This window comes from Vicia villosa, linkage group LG5 (assembly GCF_029867415.1).
Source record: "Vicia villosa cultivar HV-30 ecotype Madison, WI linkage group LG5, Vvil1.0, whole genome shotgun sequence".
Lineage (NCBI taxonomy): Eukaryota > Viridiplantae > Streptophyta > Magnoliopsida > Fabales > Fabaceae > Vicia > Vicia villosa.
In genome coordinates this window covers 169,756,081-169,776,816 of record NC_081184.1, presented here as the reverse complement: position 1 = coordinate 169,776,816, position 20,736 = coordinate 169,756,081, and the positions used below count along the sequence as shown (strand labels likewise).

The following is a 20,736-nucleotide window of genomic DNA, read 5'->3' as shown; positions in this document are numbered from 1 at the left end:
GAACGCACGGGTAAATGATTTCTTAATTATTTTCTTTATTTTTCTACTCAAATATACATTTTTCGACGGGACAAATCTACTTAATGTGTATATATTTTATTTACATTTTTAACCATCATTATATTATATTTATTTACAACTATGCTTAATTATTTCATTTATTTTTTATATGTACATATTAACCTATAACTGATATTTTTGGAAAAATAAATCTATTAAATATATTGAAATTTTTATTTAAAATAAGTAAAAAGATTTCAAATGCTTATAATAATATAGGGGTATGAGTGACAATAAACAAAATTTGGACAAAAAAGTTTGGTACCTGTTACCAAATCAAATAAATATAATCACATATATTATATTTATTTATTATTTATAATATTGTGCAATACGTGCGAACGCACGGGTAGATGACTACTCACGATAGATTATAGCTATATTGTATAATGTGTGCGAACGCACGAGTAGATGACTACTTAATTATTTTATTTATTTTTTCTACTAAACTATATATTTCTAACTAGATTAAATTAATATTTATTTGACAATTATAATTTCAATTGTTTTTTATTTTTAATTTGTGTATCTTTTATATATATATATATATATATATATATATATATATATATATATATATATATATATATATATATATATATATATATATATATATATATATATATATTTTATTAACCATCGTTATATATTTATTTATTGTTTATATCGACTTTACGTGACCCGTGCGGGCGCACGGGTCCTTTACTAGTTTTAAATTCAAATTCCATTAGAGGGTTTGATTTGGTCCCACATTTTGTTTATAACTTTTTGTTTTGGTTATAAATTTGAATGGTGAAGTTAATTCATTGTCCATTTTTACTCTAAAAAGAAGATACCATCTTTAAATGTCAATATTTTAATAATTCAGTTTCAATTAGTAGTTGTACAGAAATATTAGATGCGAGATTGCGAGTTAAAACCCACGACATCCCATTTATTCATATTTAAAAGGATGAATTTCAACTACTAAACTAGATTCACATAAAAATCAATCCGATGATTAAAATTCTAGGACAAAATAGGAAAAAAGCAAAAGAAAGTCCATATGAAATTCCCGGGTCGTTGGAAAACTTGGAAAGCCCAAATCCAATATGCATCTCTGAAACGCTGCAAAAAAGGCAAAAACGAAGTTTGAATCGCACGTGCAATTTTCAAACTAGTCGCTCATTGTAGCTGCTGCTGCTTCTTCTTCTTCTGTGTTGAATTTTTTCTCTCTCGGTTCCAATAATCTTAGTTGTTTGAAGAGTTATAATCGAAGCTATTTTGTTATTGTTCATTCATACACGTGAATTGAAAATTTGAGAGTAGAGAATGGATAGTAAAAGTAATACCAAAACTCCAAAGAAGAACGGAAACAATTCTAACTCAGCCACCCCCGAAATTAAGTATGCACCCCCCCTTCTCCCTTTTCCGTTATATCTATGCATTCATTTCAATTTCCCATCTTATATTGTTCAATTTGCATGCTTTATCTCTGATTCCTCGCTCTTATTCGTTGTTGTTACTTTCTGCAGTTGCTATGAAGGAGAGCCTCTTACCAATTTGCTCCAATCAATCCTTAGGTAAAATATTTATAATGTGTTTGGTTGTGACAAAATTGATTTTGACTAAGTTGATTCTGGTTGAAACTCAGTTGAATGGAAAATTATTTATGTTTGAATATTGTTAGATTATGATATTCTATTAGATTTTTATACGTATATATGTTTGTTATGTATGTAAGCACTAATCAGTTTACATTAAAATCAATTATATGTTATTGCAGAAGCTACAAATATTAGCTTTTCGATAAAATGATTTTGAGTCGGTGTTTCAACTCTTTGTTTACGTGGAATAAGATCTTCTAGTGGTTGGGTTGGCAGGCGGTTCTTCTTAGTGATTATAGACTTCTTTTCGAGTATTTCTTTTCTTTAGGTGGTAGGGCCAAGACTAAGGGTGGTTTTGTTATGATCTAGCATGTTGTAGTCTAGATCATTTGGTGAGCCCATAATAATGTCATCATGCTGTTATAAAAACTGGGAAAATGTGGAGGAGAAAAGTATTTTTTTTAGCTTGGAAATGGTTTTTTGATAGATAAGGGGTGAACTCATGACGTACTTCGACTGGCTACAGTACCTTGTCCTCTACCTTAACAAATAGCATATCAAGTGTTTGCCTTGGTTCTGAAGTAGGTGTTGGTATGTGGTTTTGTTTTTCTCTTGGTGGAGCTTGATTTGTCAAAGGTGGTTCTGATAGTACGAGTTCTAACGTGAATCTTAAGGGGTTGGTCTCTAGCTGCTTGGGTGATTTTCCTTGCCTTTTCTGTTTGGTTTTGGTTTGTTGTTCTCATTGGTTGTGGTGTTTATTTATTGTTGGATTTTTATTTGTATCCTTAGTAGTCCTCTAGGCACTTTTTGTGCTTAGGGATTATTTGTATTTTTGGGGATTTTCAACTTTCTTAGTTTGATTAATATAAACTCTGGGAGGTGTCATTGTGGAACCAAACATAGGCTTAGTTTTTCATGTGTTATTTTTTGTGTTTTAATCAAGCTTGTAACATAATTTGCTCTATAATGATTTTTACTGAAGCTGAGGGGAGGATCTGAATCAAGATTTAACAGTTTTTTGAGTGAACTATTGAACTAAGTTTCGTTTAGTTTTTGTGTTATTAATCAATAATTTGTGCAATTTCGACCTGATCTTGCAAGTGGTTATTCTGATGAGCAGGGGAATTGAATCCGCAAGACATTTAGATGGAAGTTCCTTGCCAGAAAAGATATGGATTAAGGTTAACCACAACTTGATTTTCCGAAGTAAAAAACATATTAATGAATTTAGTAATCTGTTGCATTGCCATATAACATTTATGTGGCTCGTTTGCAGCAACAATTTGCTATCGGGGTCAATGACGTAACTCGCGTCCTTGAGCGTATGAAACCGTGTGCTGAGTTTGAAAAGTCAGCTCAACTCCTCCCTTCAATCACAAGCAATCATAAAACATCTTCAGTTAAACTTCAGGTTGATTTCCTCTATTCTGCATTGTAGAAAATGTAAATCTTCGGTTAATGTATATATCGCCCATTCTGGTGTGACGTGTGGCTTTATTTTATAGTAACGCTTGAAGAGAAAATATTCACATTATGTTTTATGATGCAGGCTGTGCTTGTAGCTTCTGACTGTAACCCGCGTTGGCTAACAAAGCATCTGCAAAGTTTGGCTGCATCAAGGAGTGTGCCCCTGATCTTTGTTAAGGATAATAAAGAAGGTTCTTTGAGATTAGGTGAACTTGTTAAATTGAAAACTGCCATTGCTATTGGAATTAAGGTAAGGTTCTAGCCTCACACAAGATTTATATTTTGTTTGGTTTTTAACTGTTTGTCGTTGAAAGTGCTCTTATGAAATTACAAAAAGAAGTGATTATTTTATCAAAGCTATTTTGGTTTCATTTTTTTTTTAATTCTTAGTTATTTGTTATCTTTCAATGAATGCAGGTTAAAGGAAATGTTATTAATAAAATTATTGAGGATATCATTCAAGCAGATGAATGTAGGCTCCGACCTGATAGACCAAATTCAGATGGAATATTTGACAATTTACAAGACCCTGACAAAAAGGGAAATGCTGTCACAAATATAATCTAATCACTAAGTTTAGGATTAAGTGATTAACCCCTATTTTTGGCCCTGTATTCTAAAGATGTAGTTTTTTTCTTTCTTTTGGGGGTAAGAATGGTGTAGTTCTTTGTAGCTTGCCCTGTGTTACATTTTCAACATTTTAAAGTTTGAGCAACACAGTCATTTATAATATTAACGTATTATGAGGGTCAAGCAAAGCTTTCCAGAGTGTTTATTTATGATGATAACGTAACGATTTAAATGGCATAAGAATCATAGGCAATGCAAATATAGAACAATTTTTTTATGGATAATGTAGAACAATTTATATGCTGTTTTCCCAATCTCATTATGTTATTATTTGAAAAATTAATCTAAATCTTCGGACATATGTTGGCTATTAAAAATAGAACATTTATAATGGTGCTTGGGTTCAAACTGCAAAATTCTTTCTGTATGAATACATAATTAATTAACTCTGTAATTTACAGGCTATTTGGAAGCTGAATAATTAATTCAGATATATATGAATTAGAACAACAAAATTGATAAAAGAAAATGGATCTCAGTTGAACTAATGGTTCTATAGGCTTGAATTGCTAGAAAGCCAAAAAATGAAGAATGACATTGTTTTTCCATTACAATGAACACACCTTCACAACATTCTTCTCATTTTCTTCCAAATGGTATCTCTGCTCATCTAAGTTAGACTTCTTCTATATCTATTTTTCGACCTTCGGTTTAATTTCCCTATTTTCTGAAACAAGACTACAAGGAACCAAAGATGATGTTGAAGTGGTGGGGTTGCTGACAGCTTTGGCAACACCATTGCTGGTGGCTCCCAGTCCTTGCTGATGTGCTGCTTCGGTACTGGCATTTACAGTGCTTTTGATGATTGGATCCTTTTGAATCTCTGACTCACTTCTGGCTAGTGAAGAACACTTTGTTTCTGAAATTAGGGATATAAATTAGGCACTTTAAAGTGTAAAGAATAAGGTAAGTACTAGCAAAAATAAGAACCACCCCTATATTTGATGCAAAATGAATATTTTTCAAACGATGGTGTTCAATATCCTAGTTCACTAAATTGAAAGTTGAAGGTATCTTTTTGCAAAAGTTCAAATGCTATTAATGGGTTATTAAAAAAAAAATTGTAGAGAAAAACTATAACTATAGAAGAGGAAAAGATTCACTTGCCATTTATTTCTCCCATAGTGATAACCCTATTAAGAAAATCTCTGAATTTTGTCAATACAATTCTTTCTTGCTCTGCATAGATCTCTGTTGCTCCTTGTCCTCGAGGCAATTGTGAAGATGTGTTGCAAGCATGGGGCATTGACCCAATAGAGGGGGCCGCAGTCATGAACATTGTATCTTGCTCATCACACATCAATGCTAGAGTTCCAGGAGACATTGGCCTCCCTTTTGAAGCATCAGTACCATCTGAACTGGAGTTTTCCGGACTGGTTTTATCAGTTTGGTTTGCACTAGAACAATCATCAGCCATAGCTTTCTCAGCATCAGCTTCCTTTTGATTTGGCAATTGCTCTTGATTTGAAGAAGCAAGAGAATTTTCTGTCCGATCTTCTGTGTGCTTGTCCATTAAATTTTTCTGGTCTGCACATTCATAACAATAATTGGTGAGAAAAATAGCTCATAAACTTCAAAAGAATACACATCAAGTAACGGATCACGAGTGCAAGTGTTTCATGAACTCTTTCAGACATTTAAACATAGAGGTATCTTAGTTACTTTATACTTAACCTCAAATTCACTAGACAGTTATCTAATGGCAAATAACACAGCCAACTGGGCAAGGTTACCAAACATTTTGAGGCACCATAGAATTGATCACACTTCCTTTTATCTGTGCTTTTCCCACAGAGGAAACTGTTGTTTACAGCTCAATTAACAAATGACAGTCTGAAAAATGTTGTATTTACTATTCAGTCATTTATTATTTAGCAAATCAAATTCTCAATCTAGTTTGACCACAATGTCCGCATGGTCAATAAAAGTGAGATGAGTTTTCTTTGATAAGTAACTTTTCTTTTGAAACAGTCAATGTTAATTTTGTTAGTAATTGTTAGCATTAAATATACTGCAAGTGGAAAACAAACCTCGACCTTATCACTCCAATCCTTAACTCCCTCACCCCAGCCACCAAACCAACCTTATATCCCTCTTCTTTGATAATTATCTTGCCTATTATATTTGTCATTCCACTGGTTGAAAATTATGTTTGGTTTCTTATATTCTGATATGATGCAATTCAGTCTAGACCTTTAATTTATAAAGTTGTCTAATGTGATTAAACAAAATTCATTTTGCAAGACATGGAATTGACCATAATATACAGTGTCAGGTGTCTCATTAAGTTTAGTTAATCAAATTTCTTGGCATTTGTTTGGAAAGGGAAAAAGCAGGGAACATATGCGGAGCTGAGAAAAATCCTTTCCAAATTAATACCGGTACACTCACATCAGGAAGATTGAAAGAAAACACACAACTGTATTTGTATTTCTAAAACAAATAAAACAATTGACGATTGGAAATTTAAAATGTCTATATACCTGTAAGTGTTTTAGTGGCTTGACCAGCTACTAGCACTAGAACAGAGCACAGCTCTTTCAGGTGCTGTGGTTGTATGATGTCTGCTAAAAGAGACCTTCAACAACAATCAAGTTAATTACTAGATGTCTAAATCAAGTACATAAATAAACATTTCATGAATTTAACCAGTCCTACCTGTACATAAATTTTGAAGGGCCTGATGATGCATGTCCAACACGAGCAACTTGGGCAGGAGACAAGGATGAGGAGGGTGCTCCAGGACCTCTGATAGGATTTGCCTGATAAGCATGACAAAAATAAAAACATGATGTTAGTGAGTATAAATTGAGAAATATAAAAGCCTTTAATAACTTCCTCTCTCAACTGCAGGAAGCTTATGTGAACTAGAAATTTAGCTTTGGGATGAACTATTTCAGACCATAAGGAAAGCTATCATGGTATTGAAGTATGCTTTTCAGACTCATAGTCATAGACTTGATTTTTCTCTATTCATTCAATGGTAAGATTAGAAGCCGACAATTTTCCACATTAAGAAAATATGGAAACTCAATATGGTAATTAAGCCATGAGAAAAGGTTGAACTTTTTGGAATGCACTCTCATTGTGTTTTCATGCAAAACTAGTAAAGGGGGACCTAGGCTTGGGAAAAATCAACCAAGAATGAGAAGCCAAAAGAAATTTTATTCTATGTGAAACTTAAACCCTTAACTTGCATCAAAAAGGTTAGAGTGAATTCCTTTATGAGTGGGCAATCAGATCGGGTCATCGCAAACTCAAGCTTCCAGAGGAGTATACAACATTATATCCCACATTGAGCAAAGATGGAAGCTTGATATTGTAGTTATCAAGGCAAGGAGATCTTCCTCCCCAATATAGGATAGATTTTTGAGACAGCCTGGCTCTCCTCATGGGATTGAGTTGAAATGGACACATTGGACCAAATCAGAAGGACCATATCATACACCAATTTGAATGAAGATACTAAATCAAGTTTAAATACATCTTTTAATTTAACTTGGAGAAATTGTCAACTCCTGGTGAACCCAGTTTTCCCACTCTTTATGTTTCAATTCCATTTCCCCGGTTTAGCCAATTTCCAAGTTAAAATAAAGCCCTGAACTACCTGTAATACTGTCAAGTTTTACCTGTTGTCCCAGCTTGCTAACAGATGGATCCTTGACGGATGGCCAGAGTTCTGAACCTTTTCTTTTTCTCGATACTGGTGGTGATGAATAACCTGAGGAACCAATAGCTCCAGTTATGGCAGCATTGGCTGCTTGCTGAATAAATGCCATATTATTGTTTTGATCTCCATGGAATAAAGCTTGTCGCTCTTCACTTCCTTCAAAGTTTTTGCAATCCATGCATTTACAATTTTCAGAACAAAGAATGTTGGCTTGGAAACATTCACAGTACTTCTTGAGGCACCCAGATTTTTTACAATGGCACCCTTTGTTGTGCTTTGCCAATATTAAAACTTCCCCAGCCTCCTCCTACATTCATTTTGAAGTTCATAGAAGCATAAGAACGAAGAATGTTTGGAGCAAGCAAAAAAGGGAAAAGGCAACACATTTTTCAATACAAGACCAATGGTTGGCTTCAGAAAATATTATTTGTCATGTATATTGATTTTAAAGATATTTTAATAACAGGCTCCTGTCATATCATAATTTCATACCATCAGAGGCCCAACTTCTGGTACACACCCACTCTTATAGGAATATTATTTTCCACAAAAATTCTCACTGAACTAAAACAATAGTAGTCAAAGATAATAGACAATGCTGTCCAACAGCAGATCTAGTGAAGAAATGCAATATCTCAAACTGACCTCAATGCAAAAAAAAAAAAAAATCATACACGACATACACCATCAGCTGTTTCAAAAAGTTAAGCCTGCATACCCTGTTATCACGTGTTCCATGAGGGCTGCTTGCAATTTTTGGCCTAAAAGCATTTGGATTGCGTTCTAAAGTTGCTTCAACAGCTTCTCGTCTAGCAGCTTCATTGTCAACATTGTTAAAACAATTTACACAGTTGCAACCATCACAATATATTCCCGATGCAAAACATTCACAATATCTGCAGAAGTTACTTGAATGTTAGCTTCTTATTGGAGCCAATAAGTTGCAGCAAAATTGCAACAACAAGTGCAGAGAGAAAGTGAGAGAGGATTTTACTCACAGCTTTAAGCATTTTGAATGTTTACAATTGCACTGTTTTTGCTTCTTTGGTGTAGCATCTTTTGTCTCAGAGCTGGCTCTTGATTTTGATTTTGGAGATTCTGGTTTCCTGAATCAGATAAACATTAATTGAGGACTTCAAAAAGGAAAACCACTGTTGGCATTTTATGAAGAAGAAAAATATCCAAAAAAAAAAACCATTATTAAATTTGAACCAATAACTTATATACTTCACAGTTACTCAATTAACAAGAATCTCAATGGAAAAAAACAAAATATACTAAACTAACCAAAAAATAAGATTAATTATTGATCACATGTATCTAATTTCTCAACATCTGAAAGCTGAAATCAGAACCAAAAAATCACAATAATAAATCTACAAACCATATTGGCAAGTCAATTTCCTAACCAATTTAAGCTTCTGAAACCAAATTAAACACTAAACCATCTATTCAATAAGAAGGGGATATCACATTACAACACATAACTAAAAATTTAAGCAAAGAGTAAATACAACGAATACACAAATTAGCTAATTGCAAACTAAACATTGCTAATAATTTCAAATTCAAAATAATAAACAAGACACAAAATTTTAAATTCCACAATTTCAAACTATGACATATAAAAAAAAACCATAACTTTATCCTAAGACTCACCCCAATTTGGCTGAAGGAAGAGGAGGCAGTGTCGCTGGAGGAAGTATCGCCGGAGGTTGCTGCGGTTGTTCCGGCAAAGGCACAGTCACCGGAGTCCCACCAACAGCATTGAAATCGAGCTGCCTAGCAAGCTTCTTCGAATTCGAATTCGAACTCGAATCAAACGGTACGTTTTTAGGAGGGATATCACTCCCCTCACCTTCCCCCATTGGATCACCCAAAAAATTACACACAAAATTCAAAATCAAAAATTTCACTTCACTCACCGATTATTCCCCAATCAACAACAACAATTAGCGAACACTTAACTCCAATTAACGAATTAAGCTGAAATTAAACAAGGTTTAGATCCAAAATCGAAAACAAATAAACCAAAAACGGCGCGCGGGACAGTGAAGAAGAATCTCCGAAATCAAACACGAACTGATTCAAGAATTCGATCTGAATAACAACACAGTAACACAGAAAACAGAACAAAAAAAGAAGAATCTCCCTGCAAAAAATTCAGAAGAGAAGAAACGACGCTTCGTTTTCTTCTTGTTCTTCTCTTCTTCTTCTTCTACTCCCTCTTTTTCACGAGCTTTTGAATTTCAATTTTTTTCGTAAATAATCAACGGTTAGATCTCGTTAAGGTTCTCATCGTGCGGTTCTCGATGAAGGTTCTCATCTAACGGTGTAAATTCATAGAGCTATCGATTTCGTTTGTTTGTGAGCCGTTGGATTGAAAGGCGTTTTTCGATGAGATAACAGAGGTTTTATTACTATCTGATGCGCGCGGTACTCGTGGATGTGGTGTACGTGTGAGATGATAATTGGTTGATTCGTATGAGTTGTATGGGGTTTAATACAGAAGATTCAATTTTAAGGGTTTATTAAATCTTTTTAATGTGAAAGTATTAAGTGCAATAAATATAGAGAATTTTGGCGCTAAAATAAAGGGTTGAAGTTGTTGACTTTAGTGTGTAAGAAAGAAAGGTTGTTTGGAATTACTAATAATTATGACCAATTTTCAATAAATCATGGATCAATTTTGTAATACTTGCTCAAACAAAAACTCCTCACTCTCCGTTTTATACTTTTGAGATTTTTTCATTAAAGTTAATTTTTAATTATTTATTATTTATTCTTTTGTTTTTTTTTTAATTTTATAAAATAACTTATACTATATTTTTATTATATATTTTAATATTGAAAAAGTAACAAAATAATTAATAAAAAATAAAAAATAGTAAGAAAAGGATAAAAAATGAAGTGTATTTAAAGGTCAATATATGTGTGTTTGGTCGGGGTTCCAATAAAACACTTCTTTGTTTTCACATTGGTTTTTTCTTTTAAAAGGATGCAAGATACACTGCTTTGTTTTCACGTTGATTTTTTCTTTTAAAAGGATGCGAGATACACTGCTTCTTTGTTTTCACGTTGATTTTTTTCTTTTAAAAGGATGCGAGATACACTTTTTTGTTTTCACGTTGATTTTTTTCTTTTAAAAGGATGCGAGATACACTGCTTTTTTGTTTTCACGTTGGTTTTTTCTTTTAAAAGGATGCGAGATACACTTCTTTGTTTTTACGTCGGTTTTTTCTTTTAAAAAGATGCGAAATACACTGCTTCTTTGTTTTCATGTTGGTTTTGTTAAGAATTCGAAAAAAACATTTCTCAAATGAATTGTTAAACACAAATTCAATTTAAAACTTTGATAAAAGACAATAACCTTCTAATATGCGTTTTGTTTGTGTTTTATAAGAGATGGAGTATGTGTCATGAGATGATTTGATTATCTTCTTATGGGTTAAATAGTGTTTACCCCCCTGCCAAATAAGCGATATTCGGTTTTCCCCCTCATTAAAAAAAAATTTAGCCTTGGCCCCTTAACAAATAAAGATTCTCCAGAGGGAAACCTTAATGAGGGAGATTCCATCAGAACAGCCTACGTGTAATGGATCTTCTGGCTTATGTGGCATGGGGGTGACACGGTGGCAGTGTCTTCCTCTATAATTTGGGATTTAGGGTTCACGATGTCATCTCATTCTGATTTTCTTCCATTCTTGCTTCTTCAGGGCCAATCGTGGGTGGGTTTATTCCCAAATATTAGGGTTCATCCTCTCTTCGTGGTTCCAGTTGCTTCATCCTCTCTTCGTTCATACTCTCACCTGTGGAAATGGAAACCAGTAAAAGCATCGGTAGCTGCAATTCCTACACCTCCAACGTGAATTTCAAGATCCCCACCTGTGGATGCAGTCGTCCCATGAAGATGTGGGTAGCTAAGACGTCCAAGAATCGCGGACGAAAATTCTGGAAGTGCAAGAATGCAGGAGTAAGGTTTTAGGTATTTCATTTTTTTGTTAAATGGGTTTACTGAACATTGAATAAGATTGTTGTTTTGTAATTGTTGCAGATGGATCATAGTTGTGATTTTTTTATTTGGGATGACGAAATCAGCAGTTCAGAACATTTATGCAAGGACTGTGAATTGGCAAATATGAAGGTTAAGTTGATGGAAGGAATTCTGGAAAAAACCAAATTGAAGCAGGCTGTTTTGAAGAGAAGCATTTCCCATCTGAAATTGGCATTGTTTATGTCCTGGTTTTTGTTTGGTGTAATGTACACATATATGTAATGAAATGAAGTCATATTTGAGACAAAAATGTAACTGACAGTTATATGCAATGTAATGTGTTTTTGTTAACAGAAAAAATGTGACTCATATTTGAGACAATATTGTGATTTAGTATGATTCATTAAATTGTTATAATTTGTTGTAAAATTTGGTTGATAATGTAGCATAAAATTACTTAACAGAAAAAATGGATAACAAAAGGATATCATTACTTAACAGACAAAATGGATAACAAAAGGACAACCATTGTACCAATATTGTACCAAAATACATCATCATTGTACATCCAAAAAAAGCACATAAACAAAATATTGAAGTTCACTAGCATTATACATAACTAGGACTTATACATAATCATGACTTAATAGTTCTTCTTCAATTTCTTCTTCCCACGCCTTGACTCATCATTGTTATCTTCATCAGTCACTGATATTGGTTGTTCAGAGGTAGCACCTGGGCCAGTTATTGGTTTTTTAAACCAGAACAACTTCTGTCTTTCACTTGTCCTCCTCTTGATTGGCTTGGTAGGTGACATCTTTTTCTTACCTCTCCTTTGTGAGGCTCCATCCACAGCAGAGCATTGGGTAGAGTTAAACTCTGGCAGGCTTGAGATCACATCATCAGTAATGTCTCCAAAAAAATCAGTCTGATTTGTCTCAGTTTGAACTCCATCTGTTGCAGCACTTTGGACTCCATCAGTTGCAGCAGTTTGGGTCACTGCAGTTGCACCAGACTCAGCTCCATGAGTTGCATCAGTTTGAACTCCATCAGTTGCATCACTTTGGGGAACATCAGTTGCACCAGTCTCAGCTCCATGAGTTGCAGCAGTTTGAGCATCCAACTTAACCTTTTTCTACATGAATGAAGAACAGCATTTGTTAATTTCATATACAGGTTGAAAAAACATTTTGAGTTGTAATAGGGAGTAGACATACCTTTCTTTTAAGTGCATTGGGATTCTGAGTTGTGCTTTTGCAAGTTTGAGCATTGTGACCAAATTTGTCACAAATGGTGCACCTATAAGACACACCTGGTAATCTCCTTCTTCTAGCACCTTCTTCTCCACACTCCCTAATCCTTAATTTCTTAGGCCTGCCAGGACCTCTCTTGTACATGGGGGGCATTATTGGATCAGCATCTACCTCAGGCCACATTTCTTCACCATTGATTGGACTTATAGGAAAACTATAACATATGGCATACTTGTCCCTATGATAGCAACTGTCTACAAAGTCTTCTGGATTCTGTTGTCTGAAAGATAGAGCAGCAATAGCATGTCTACAAGGGATGCCAACTAGCTCCCAGAAATTACAAGTACAACTTCTCTTAGCAATGTCAACTACAAACTTCTGACCATTATATGAATGATTCACCTCAAATGTCTCATCCATTGCCCAAGTGGGCAACCAATGCCCACTTAGCATGACTTCTTTATCAAGTCTCTTCCTAGGTATTGGCATTACTTTATGAGGCCATTTTTTTAGTTTGGCTGATGAGGCAGAACATCTATTCATCAAGTACAGCCTAATCCACTCACACATGGTCAAAATAGGTTTGTCTCTTACACTTAAAATAGTAGCATTAAATGATTCAGATATGTTATTCATTAGTACATCACATTTAGGGTAAAAGGAAAAAGCATGCTTACACCATGACTTTGGAGGAACACCCATTAACCATGTCCAGGCATCAAGATCTATCAACTTCAATTCATTCATCTTTTGTAACCAGCCTTGGTAGTAAGTGGCTTTTGCAGCCTCCATCATTAGATCTCTAATGAGTGCACCCCCTCCAAATTTTTTCTTGAAATTGGCATATAGATGCCTTAAACAAACCCTGTGCTCAATTCTCTCAAACATCTCTTCAAAGACTGCAACAAGACCCTGCAAGTTGAATTACATTAGTAACACACAACAATAACTATAGAGGTTGACAAAAGTCTCATGAAAACATACCTTTTGTTGGTCTGATATGAACACATATCTGTTGCTCTGGCCCACATCATTCATCAACAGCTCCAAGAACCACTTCCAGCTTTCTTTTGTTTCTGTCTCCACAACCCCAAAAGCAAGTGGAAAATACTGATCATTAGGGTCCCTCCCTACAGCAATTAGCAATTGACCACCATACTTTGTTTTAAGATGGCAGCCATCCACTCCCACAAAGGGCCTACATCCATTAATGAAACCCTTTTTACATCCCTCAAAGCAGAAATAGAAGCAACCAAATCTTGGTGGGATTGTTGGGTTAGGCCTTTCAACAGTTATAGCCAAAGTGTTTCCAGAGCTGGCCCTTAATAACTCTGCAGCATACCTCCTCAATATTGCATATTGCCTATCTGCATCTCCCTCCAACATCTTCTTGGCTATGAGTTTTGCTTTCCAAGCCCTACAAACAGTTATACCTACAGAGTAATTTTGCCTCAGATCTTGTATAATATCAGTGATTCTGACATCTTGTGAGGTCTGCATCTTCTTCAAAACAATCTTAGCCACCCACCTTGAATTTGCAGATTTATTGTCTAAAACCCTAGCACAAGTGTGTTTGTCTACAATGGTTTTTATAGCAAATGTCCTCTTGTGGCCCACTTTGGAGCATAGCATTAAAAACCCACAAGTGGCCCTGCACACCACCCTAACCCTATCACTTTCATTTTTGACAAAAGTAATTTGTCTCCCATTTAATACAGACCATTCACGTATGGCATACCTAAATTCATCTAGGGAGTTGAATTCCATACCCCACTGAAATTTAAAATCCTTATTTAAATGCTCCTTTTTGAACTTTTCAAACTTTTGGACTTTAGCTTTCTCACTGTCAGACAAATCAGGGTCAGAACTTTCCAACTCATCACTAACATATTCATCTTCCTCGCAAGGTTTCTCTTTACTAACACTAACATATTCAGCAACTTTTGGGACCTCTTTCTGTGGTAAACTTATATCTATCCCCTCAAAACCATCAACAAGCGCAGTGGCCCTCTCATCTTCACTATCACCTAGCCCCTCAACCTCTTCTTCATCACTTCCTTCCATCTCACCAACCTCATTAACACACCTAGGAAGTCTTACGGTTGCTCCAATATCTACAACATCATGCTCTATAAAAAGTTCCCCGTCAATTCGATTCACACAGTTATATGTAGCAAAGTCATAACAATCATCATCCTTTCTAATCTGAAAATAATCTTCATATATTTCACGAATTAGAGTCCAGATTCTATATGTCCCTTCACGGTAACCCCAACCCATCACCAACCTATGTATACTATCCAAGGTAAACTCTTCTAAACGGAGTCCCGAAACTAACGACGACATACCTCCTCTATAAATCGTACGACCATCGTTCAGAAACACAAACTCCCCACCATATTGGATAACAGCACTGAACTCATCGTTAAACTGAAATAGAATAATCATACATTACAAAAACCCAACATTGATACTAATCTTAACTGAAAAAACGAAAGACTAGGTACACATACCTCCTCATCACGAACGGAGGTTCCTCCTTCTTCGTTCTTGTTTGCATGCCTGACTTGCTTCTCCGTCTTGGGCTTTACCGCCTCCTGCTCCTTTTTCTTCCTTTGCTTGGACTGTGACGGCGGTTTGGTGGCCTTTGACGGTGGCGGAGCCTTTTTCTTACACACACGCTTCTTCTTCCCCATTTCAAGTTTCTAACAATGTTAAACCCTAAAATTGCAAGGGGGATTATGTATATAAGGATGAAGAAATATGAGAAGACACTGCCACCGTGTCACCCCCATGCCACATAAGCCAGAAGATCCATTACACGTAGGCTGTTCTGATGGAATCTCCCTCATTAAGGTTTCCCTCTGGAGAATCTTTATTTGTTAAGGGGCCAAGGCTAAATTTTTTTTTAATGAGGGGGAAAACCGAATATCGCTTATTTGGCAGGGGGGTGAACACTATTTAACCCTCTTCTTATTGTATAAGGATGTCAACTAGGGCACAAAGAGAACTAACACGAAAATAAAATAAATATAAAAGATATCAGAATGTTTGATTGAATATGTAGTAAAATTAAAAAAAAAATGACAATATTATAAAAAAGTTTTGAGATAACACATAGTAAAAAAAATTTGTGAAAAGTAGGATTAAGTGACTTAGACTTTTAAAAGTAAAACATGAAAATTGTATTATAAAAAGAATAGACAGGTAAATTCTATTGTAAGGTAACTCTATTATAAATGCTTAAATTTTTAAGAGAAAAGGGGTGATGCACTGACAGTGTAAAATAGTTTTACACTGTCAACTAATCACAACCATGTATCCAATTCCATCACACTTTTATCTTTAAATTTTTTTAATGACATGGTAAATTGGTTGTTTTCTATTGGATGACAGTGTAAAACTGTTTTACACTATCAGTACATAGCCATTAAACTCAATTTTTAATAATCGGATTTAGATAAAAGCATGGATAACTTATTAAGTTAAGTTGTGCACCCTACTTAGTTGTTATTTGTTGCTATCTTTTTAAAATAGAATTTTAATTTTTTTTCATACATTACTTTTAATATGAAATGAAATAAATATCGAATTAACAATAATTGTTCGAAGTGGCATAATTATTGTCTCAATTGACATAAAAAACTCTTAAATCATCTTTAAAATGGCGATAGTTGTCTTTATATTGTTGCAATCAAAATAAAAACAGACAAAAAACATCTAATTAAAAGAGGGCAGGGATTTTTTTTCTTCTTTCAATTAGTAATGCTGAGATTATAAGAAATCAAATTACACAAAATACATATTATCACTCTCAAACATATATGCATTTATACATTTAAACAAACTTTAGTAACAAAGCTCTCCATTTTTCAAAACTCTACTCCTTTTAAGAAATGAAAGAATCCTCACTCATATTTTAGAATCAAGTAAAACCATAAATACATTAAAGTGAACACAGTTTCTCTTAATAATCATTTGGTGTGGACAAGTTAACCCTCAATTGAACTACCCATTACAATTCAAATAACTCAATGATATGAACTCGACTTGTTGAAGACATAACAATTGTTTAGTCTATCATAAAGTCAAACCACCTTCGATTCTTTTTGGGTGGGGCATAAAAGAATAAAAGAGGCATGGTGATCAATCTTCAAAGTCTAAATTATTTTTTTTCTTAAAGTCTAAATCATTTTCTTTATTCTTTTATTTTTCTGTGGATATAAACATTCAATAAAAAGAATTGTTAAACATGTAGTTTGATGTTTAACACTATCTATAATCATGATCGCATACATGACGAACTACCACACAAAATTTAAAATTTATCACGAATGAATGAATAGGACTTATAAATTTGTCAATATTAAATCCAAGTTAAATAAGACCTCTAATTGTCTTATGATAATTAAACTACGATAAATCTAAATAATACTTAAAACTACTTAAAACTTGAGATGAATATAATATAACCCGTGCACTCAGTGCACTCTCTACAATCAAGATGTCTGACTTGCTCGGTATTAGAGAGGGGGAAAAGAACAATAGTAATACCTACATAAATCACAACTCACAAGATATAGCCTTTGTTAAATACATATATAAAAATAATACTTATAATAAAACTTCTATAATACAGAATCAATAAAAGAAGAACATAAGCAACTTATTTTAATCAAAGAGCAGACAGAAACCTACAGCCGATTTTAGGTTATGTCTGCAGAGCAAATAGTATTCATTATCAGAGACAGGTTGCATGACTACACAAGATTATGCTTTGACTTCAGTTCCCTTTCAGATTGGATGGATAGATAAGAACACAGGCAAAAAATATATTGAGTGGACATAACCAATCAGGATACAGGACAAAACAAAGATTTTATGCAGTTGTATACTCGGTGCTTGGTGGTGCTTGGTGGTGCTTAATGTAGTAATATCCTTCATTTTTCATCCAGTTTTAAGAGAATAAGGATTTCAAGGAACAAAGAGCATGTAGCATTTGGCTTTCTATGTATACAGTTGCATTGCAAAATTTCCATGTGGATTTAAAGTTTAAACCATAAAGGTAGGAGTTTATTCCACTCGTTAAAAGTTCAGTGTTCAAAAAATGCTGTACTACATCAACAACATATATCATTGTAACACTAACATACAATCCATCATCATGCTGCTTGCTTTACACTGATTATACTATAATTCACAACACATGTCATAACAGAAAAATAGATTTCCTTACAAATAGTCTCATCACTGCAGACTTTCCACATGATGTTCCGCGAGTAAAATGTAAGCCGAGAAACACATATGGAAACATCAGACTCTCCACAAGATGCGAATATAATATAAGTTGAGCAGCACAAATGGAAACATCAGATGATGTTCCGTGAGAAAATATAAGTTAAACAACACAAACGAAACAGCGATTCCAAGAATATGGTGTACCTGAAATTCATCAAGTTCAAGGAAACTGTATGGAGAAACCATTGTCAGTTCTGGTGAAATTCATAGGGCCAAAGTCATCGAAATCAGAATCAGAACCCATGTCATTGTAATCCTGCCACCCACCAATAGAATCCTCATCTTCAGTATTTCTAGTCAGAGGAACTCGCAACTCAGAAATGGGAACAGGAAGAGGTTCTTCGTTAAAGTACTTGTCCTGGAGTAGCTCCATTGTTGTAGCCCTCCTAGACGGATCATAACAAACCAGGTTTTTGACAAGAGATACTTCATCGGCTGAGCGGTTGGGCAGGCAGGCTTCAACACCAGGAGGGTTTTCTACCTTGCTAAACGAGATTATTCTGTAATCAGGAAGTTCTGAGCAGCCAGGCCAAGCTCTCTCGTCAAGGTTGCCCAAAACATTAATAATTTTGCTGAGCTGGTCAATATCAGCCGTTCCAGGAAACAAGGGTTTCAGAGTCATGAGTTCCGCAAAAATACAGCCAAGTGACCAGAGATCAATTTCTAAACCATAGTTTATGGATCCATAAAGCAACTCCGGAGCCCGGAACCAACGAGTTCCAACACATGATGTGAAACCACCATGTTCTTTATCTTCCTGCTCCATTGCTTCATAACTAAAAGAAGTTCTCATAGGATCATTATCCATATCACTTGTTGTGCACGTTGCAAGACAAGAAGTATTTCCGTCTGGAATGCTTGTATCCTTTTCAGTGTCTTCCACAGAACTCTTCGTTTTCAGCTCGTCTAAAACACTAAAATACTCATTATGACTGCTTCCCTGCTCTTGATTTCCACATCCAAATTGATTTAAGTTGTCGGTGAGAGGAAAAACTTCAGGATGATGAAGTGAACTTTCATGATTAGAACCATCATGCTCGCTCGGTGGTGGATTCCCTTCAAAAGCATCAAATCCAGGTTCTGTGAGTATCCTTGCCTGAGAAAATTAGTCAGAAACATTTCATTCCAGACAAAAACCAAATGCACACACCTTTGGATGCAATTGCAAAATATTCCTTCAACTTAAACTCAAACACAACATTCTGAATTTATAGCCTAAAATCATAGTAAATAAGCTCCTCCTGGTCTTAGATAACCCCCTAATAAGCATAATAAAAAATAAACGTCCTCAAACTAAATATTACTACCTCTGGTCTCTAATAAAAGAAAAAAAATCACAAAAAACACCAAGACCAAGGAGCTCATCTAATTAATCTTATAAATTTGAAATCTTATCACAAATATACCCATAGCATTAAATGTTCTATGCCACTAAGCGAGTTCCTAGTAAAACCTGTACTATTTACCACGCAGTTGCAGTATGGAGTAAGTAGAATTTTGGTGCCCTGCCTTTATGCATGCAAGGGCGGCTATCGCAGACACAAATCGAGCTGAAAGCGCATAAAATCGCATCATCGAGCATACCACATGGTCACACTCACACCACAAACCAAGCTTAGTATGAAATTCGATGTTTCTCAAGCTTGAAATGATATTTGTCATGTAATTCTTCTGTTTCTGTTTCATAATTATCAGCATTTCTCTTCTAGTAAACATACAACAACAACAACCAAGCCTTATCCCACTATTTAGGGTCGGCTATATGGATCAACTTCCGCCATAATGTTTTATCCAGAACCATGCTTCTACCCAAATCGTTAATCTCAAGATCTTTCTTAATAACTTCTCTTATAGTTTTTATAGATGTTTGTCTAGTAAACATATACACCAAATGAACGGAGGATGATTAGGGTAAATAGGTTTACCTGTCCAAAATCAGCCAATTTAAGAACACCGCTATCCGAAATCAACAGATTAGAAGGCTTCAAATCACGATGAACAATCATATTCCGGTGACAAGCATCAAGACCAGAAAGAATCTGAATCATCCACCGTTTCATCTCACCAACAGGAAGCGAAGCACCTTCCTTAGAAGCATTGGAAATAACCGTAGTCAAATCAGTGGTAAGATACTCAAGAACGAGAACCGCGTCTTCATCTTCGCGCCAGAAGTACTCGTGCATGACGATAACGTTCTGAGAGCCTTGAAGCATCTGCAACGCTTCGATTTCTCGGAAAGCGGACTGGTAGTCGTGGATTTCCTTGAGAGCGACGGTTAGGTCGTCGGAGAGACGACGGCCGCGGTAGACGTCGGCGTATGCGCCGGAGCCGATGCGTTCCATGACTTGGTAGTTGGCGATGATCTCCGATCGGGTATGGATGCTCCAACTCTTGGATGGACGCTCCGTCCCCATCTTCGTCTCACTCACGTTACAAACAATGGCTCTACACGTTTATTTCAATTTTATTTCTTTTCTTACCTTATAATTTTATTTATTTTCTTGAGAAATATTAGTATATAGTACTATTGTTAATTTCTTATGCTATAGTTTTCATATTTTTGATTTAGTGAAAAATAATATATTCCAGTTTCCTCATTACAATTACAATTTTTTATTTATCATTTGTGTGTATGTGGTTTTAAAAATTAGGGAATTGTTTAACGCATTCAAAAGGTTATCACACATCTTTTTGAAAAATAAAAAATACTTTTAGATTTTAGGGATGTATCTTCGAATCCATCTCAAATACATTGTGTACATATAAAAAATGCTTAGG

General features: G+C 34.9%; 4 protein-coding genes across 5 annotated transcripts; 1 reads left to right on the top strand and 3 right to left on the bottom strand.

Moving 5' to 3' along the window:
• The first annotated feature begins 1,126 nt into the window (after window positions 1-1,126).
• Window positions 1,127-3,843, top strand: LOC131603862 (uncharacterized). Its single transcript, XM_058876303.1, has 6 exons — window positions 1,127-1,445; window positions 1,575-1,622; window positions 2,767-2,827; window positions 2,923-3,057; window positions 3,196-3,363; window positions 3,531-3,843. The coding sequence occupies exons 1-6, from the start codon at window positions 1,372-1,374 to the stop codon at window positions 3,678-3,680; spliced, it is 636 nt and encodes a 211-aa protein (XP_058732286.1). The 5' UTR covers window positions 1,127-1,371; the 3' UTR covers window positions 3,681-3,843.
• Window positions 3,844-4,198: 355 nt separating this feature from the next.
• LOC131603861 (protein tesmin/TSO1-like CXC 5) lies at window positions 4,199-9,644 on the bottom strand. The gene is made up of 8 exons (XM_058876302.1): window positions 9,073-9,644; window positions 8,412-8,519; window positions 8,132-8,309; window positions 7,373-7,720; window positions 6,402-6,505; window positions 6,227-6,321; window positions 4,851-5,270; window positions 4,199-4,602 (listed from the first exon to the last, which is right to left on the bottom strand). Exons 1-8 carry the CDS (start codon window positions 9,279-9,281, stop codon window positions 4,376-4,378), a joined length of 1,689 nt encoding a protein of 562 aa, XP_058732285.1. The 5' UTR covers window positions 9,282-9,644; the 3' UTR covers window positions 4,199-4,375.
• Window positions 9,645-11,987: 2,343 nt separating this feature from the next.
• LOC131606003 (uncharacterized) lies at window positions 11,988-16,840 on the bottom strand. Its single transcript, XM_058878292.1, has 4 exons — window positions 15,174-16,840; window positions 13,645-15,090; window positions 12,625-13,572; window positions 11,988-12,542 (listed from the first exon to the last, which is right to left on the bottom strand). Exons 1-4 carry the CDS (start codon window positions 15,354-15,356, stop codon window positions 12,051-12,053), a joined length of 3,069 nt encoding a protein of 1,022 aa, XP_058734275.1. The 5' UTR covers window positions 15,357-16,840; the 3' UTR covers window positions 11,988-12,050.
• Window positions 16,841-17,074: 234 nt separating this feature from the next.
• Window positions 17,075-20,435, bottom strand: LOC131603860 (cyclin-dependent kinase F-1). Of its 2 annotated transcripts, XM_058876301.1 has the most exons (3): window positions 19,884-20,435; window positions 18,103-19,054; window positions 17,075-17,214 (listed from the first exon to the last, which is right to left on the bottom strand). In XM_058876301.1, exons 1-2 carry the CDS (start codon window positions 20,370-20,372, stop codon window positions 18,119-18,121), a joined length of 1,425 nt encoding a protein of 474 aa, XP_058732284.1. In that variant the 5' UTR covers window positions 20,373-20,435; the 3' UTR covers window positions 17,075-17,214; window positions 18,103-18,118. The 2 variants fall into 2 exon arrangements, with proteins under 2 accessions (XP_058732284.1, XP_058732283.1); XM_058876300.1 differs by lacking the exon at window positions 17,075-17,214 and having other exon boundaries at window positions 17,712-19,054.
• Window positions 20,436-20,736: the final 301 nt, after the last annotated feature.

What these genes read in the sequence shown, in the direction of transcription:
- LOC131603862 (XM_058876303.1), top strand. Translation starts at nt 1,372, where the DNA reads ATGGATAGTAAAAGTAATACCAAAACTCCAAAGAAGAACGGAAACAAT. An exon ending in TTGCTCCAATCAATCCTTAG is followed by an intron (nt 1,623 to 2,766) that starts GTAAAATATTTA and finishes TCTGATGAGCAG; the next exon opens with GGGAATTGAATCCGCAAGAC. An exon ending in CATCTTCAGTTAAACTTCAG is followed by an intron (nt 3,058 to 3,195) that starts GTTGATTTCCTC and finishes TTTATGATGCAG; the next exon opens with GCTGTGCTTGTAGCTTCTGA.
- LOC131603861 (XM_058876302.1), bottom strand. Translation starts at nt 9,281, where the DNA reads ATGGGGGAAGGTGAGGGGAGTGATATCCCTCCTAAAAACGTACCGTTT. An exon ending in ATGGAACACGTGATAACAGG is followed by an intron (nt 7,721 to 8,131) that starts GTATGCAGGCTT and finishes AAATGAATGTAG; the next exon opens with GAGGAGGCTGGGGAAGTTTT. An exon ending in CACTATGGGAGAAATAAATG is followed by an intron (nt 4,603 to 4,850) that starts GCAAGTGAATCT and finishes CCCTAATTTCAG; the next exon opens with AAACAAAGTGTTCTTCACTA.
- LOC131606003 (XM_058878292.1), bottom strand. Translation starts at nt 15,356, where the DNA reads ATGGGGAAGAAGAAGCGTGTGTGTAAGAAAAAGGCTCCGCCACCGTCA. An exon ending in CCTCCGTTCGTGATGAGGAG is followed by an intron (nt 15,091 to 15,173) that starts GTATGTGTACCT and finishes ATTCTATTTCAG; the next exon opens with TTTAACGATGAGTTCAGTGC. An exon ending in TCATATCAGACCAACAAAAG is followed by an intron (nt 13,573 to 13,644) that starts GTATGTTTTCAT and finishes TTCAACTTGCAG; the next exon opens with GGTCTTGTTGCAGTCTTTGA.
- LOC131603860 (XM_058876301.1), bottom strand. Translation starts at nt 20,372, where the DNA reads ATGGGGACGGAGCGTCCATCCAAGAGTTGGAGCATCCATACCCGATCG. An exon ending in AATTGGCTGATTTTGGACAG is followed by an intron (nt 19,055 to 19,883) that starts GTAAACCTATTT and finishes TAATTTTCTCAG; the next exon opens with GCAAGGATACTCACAGAACC.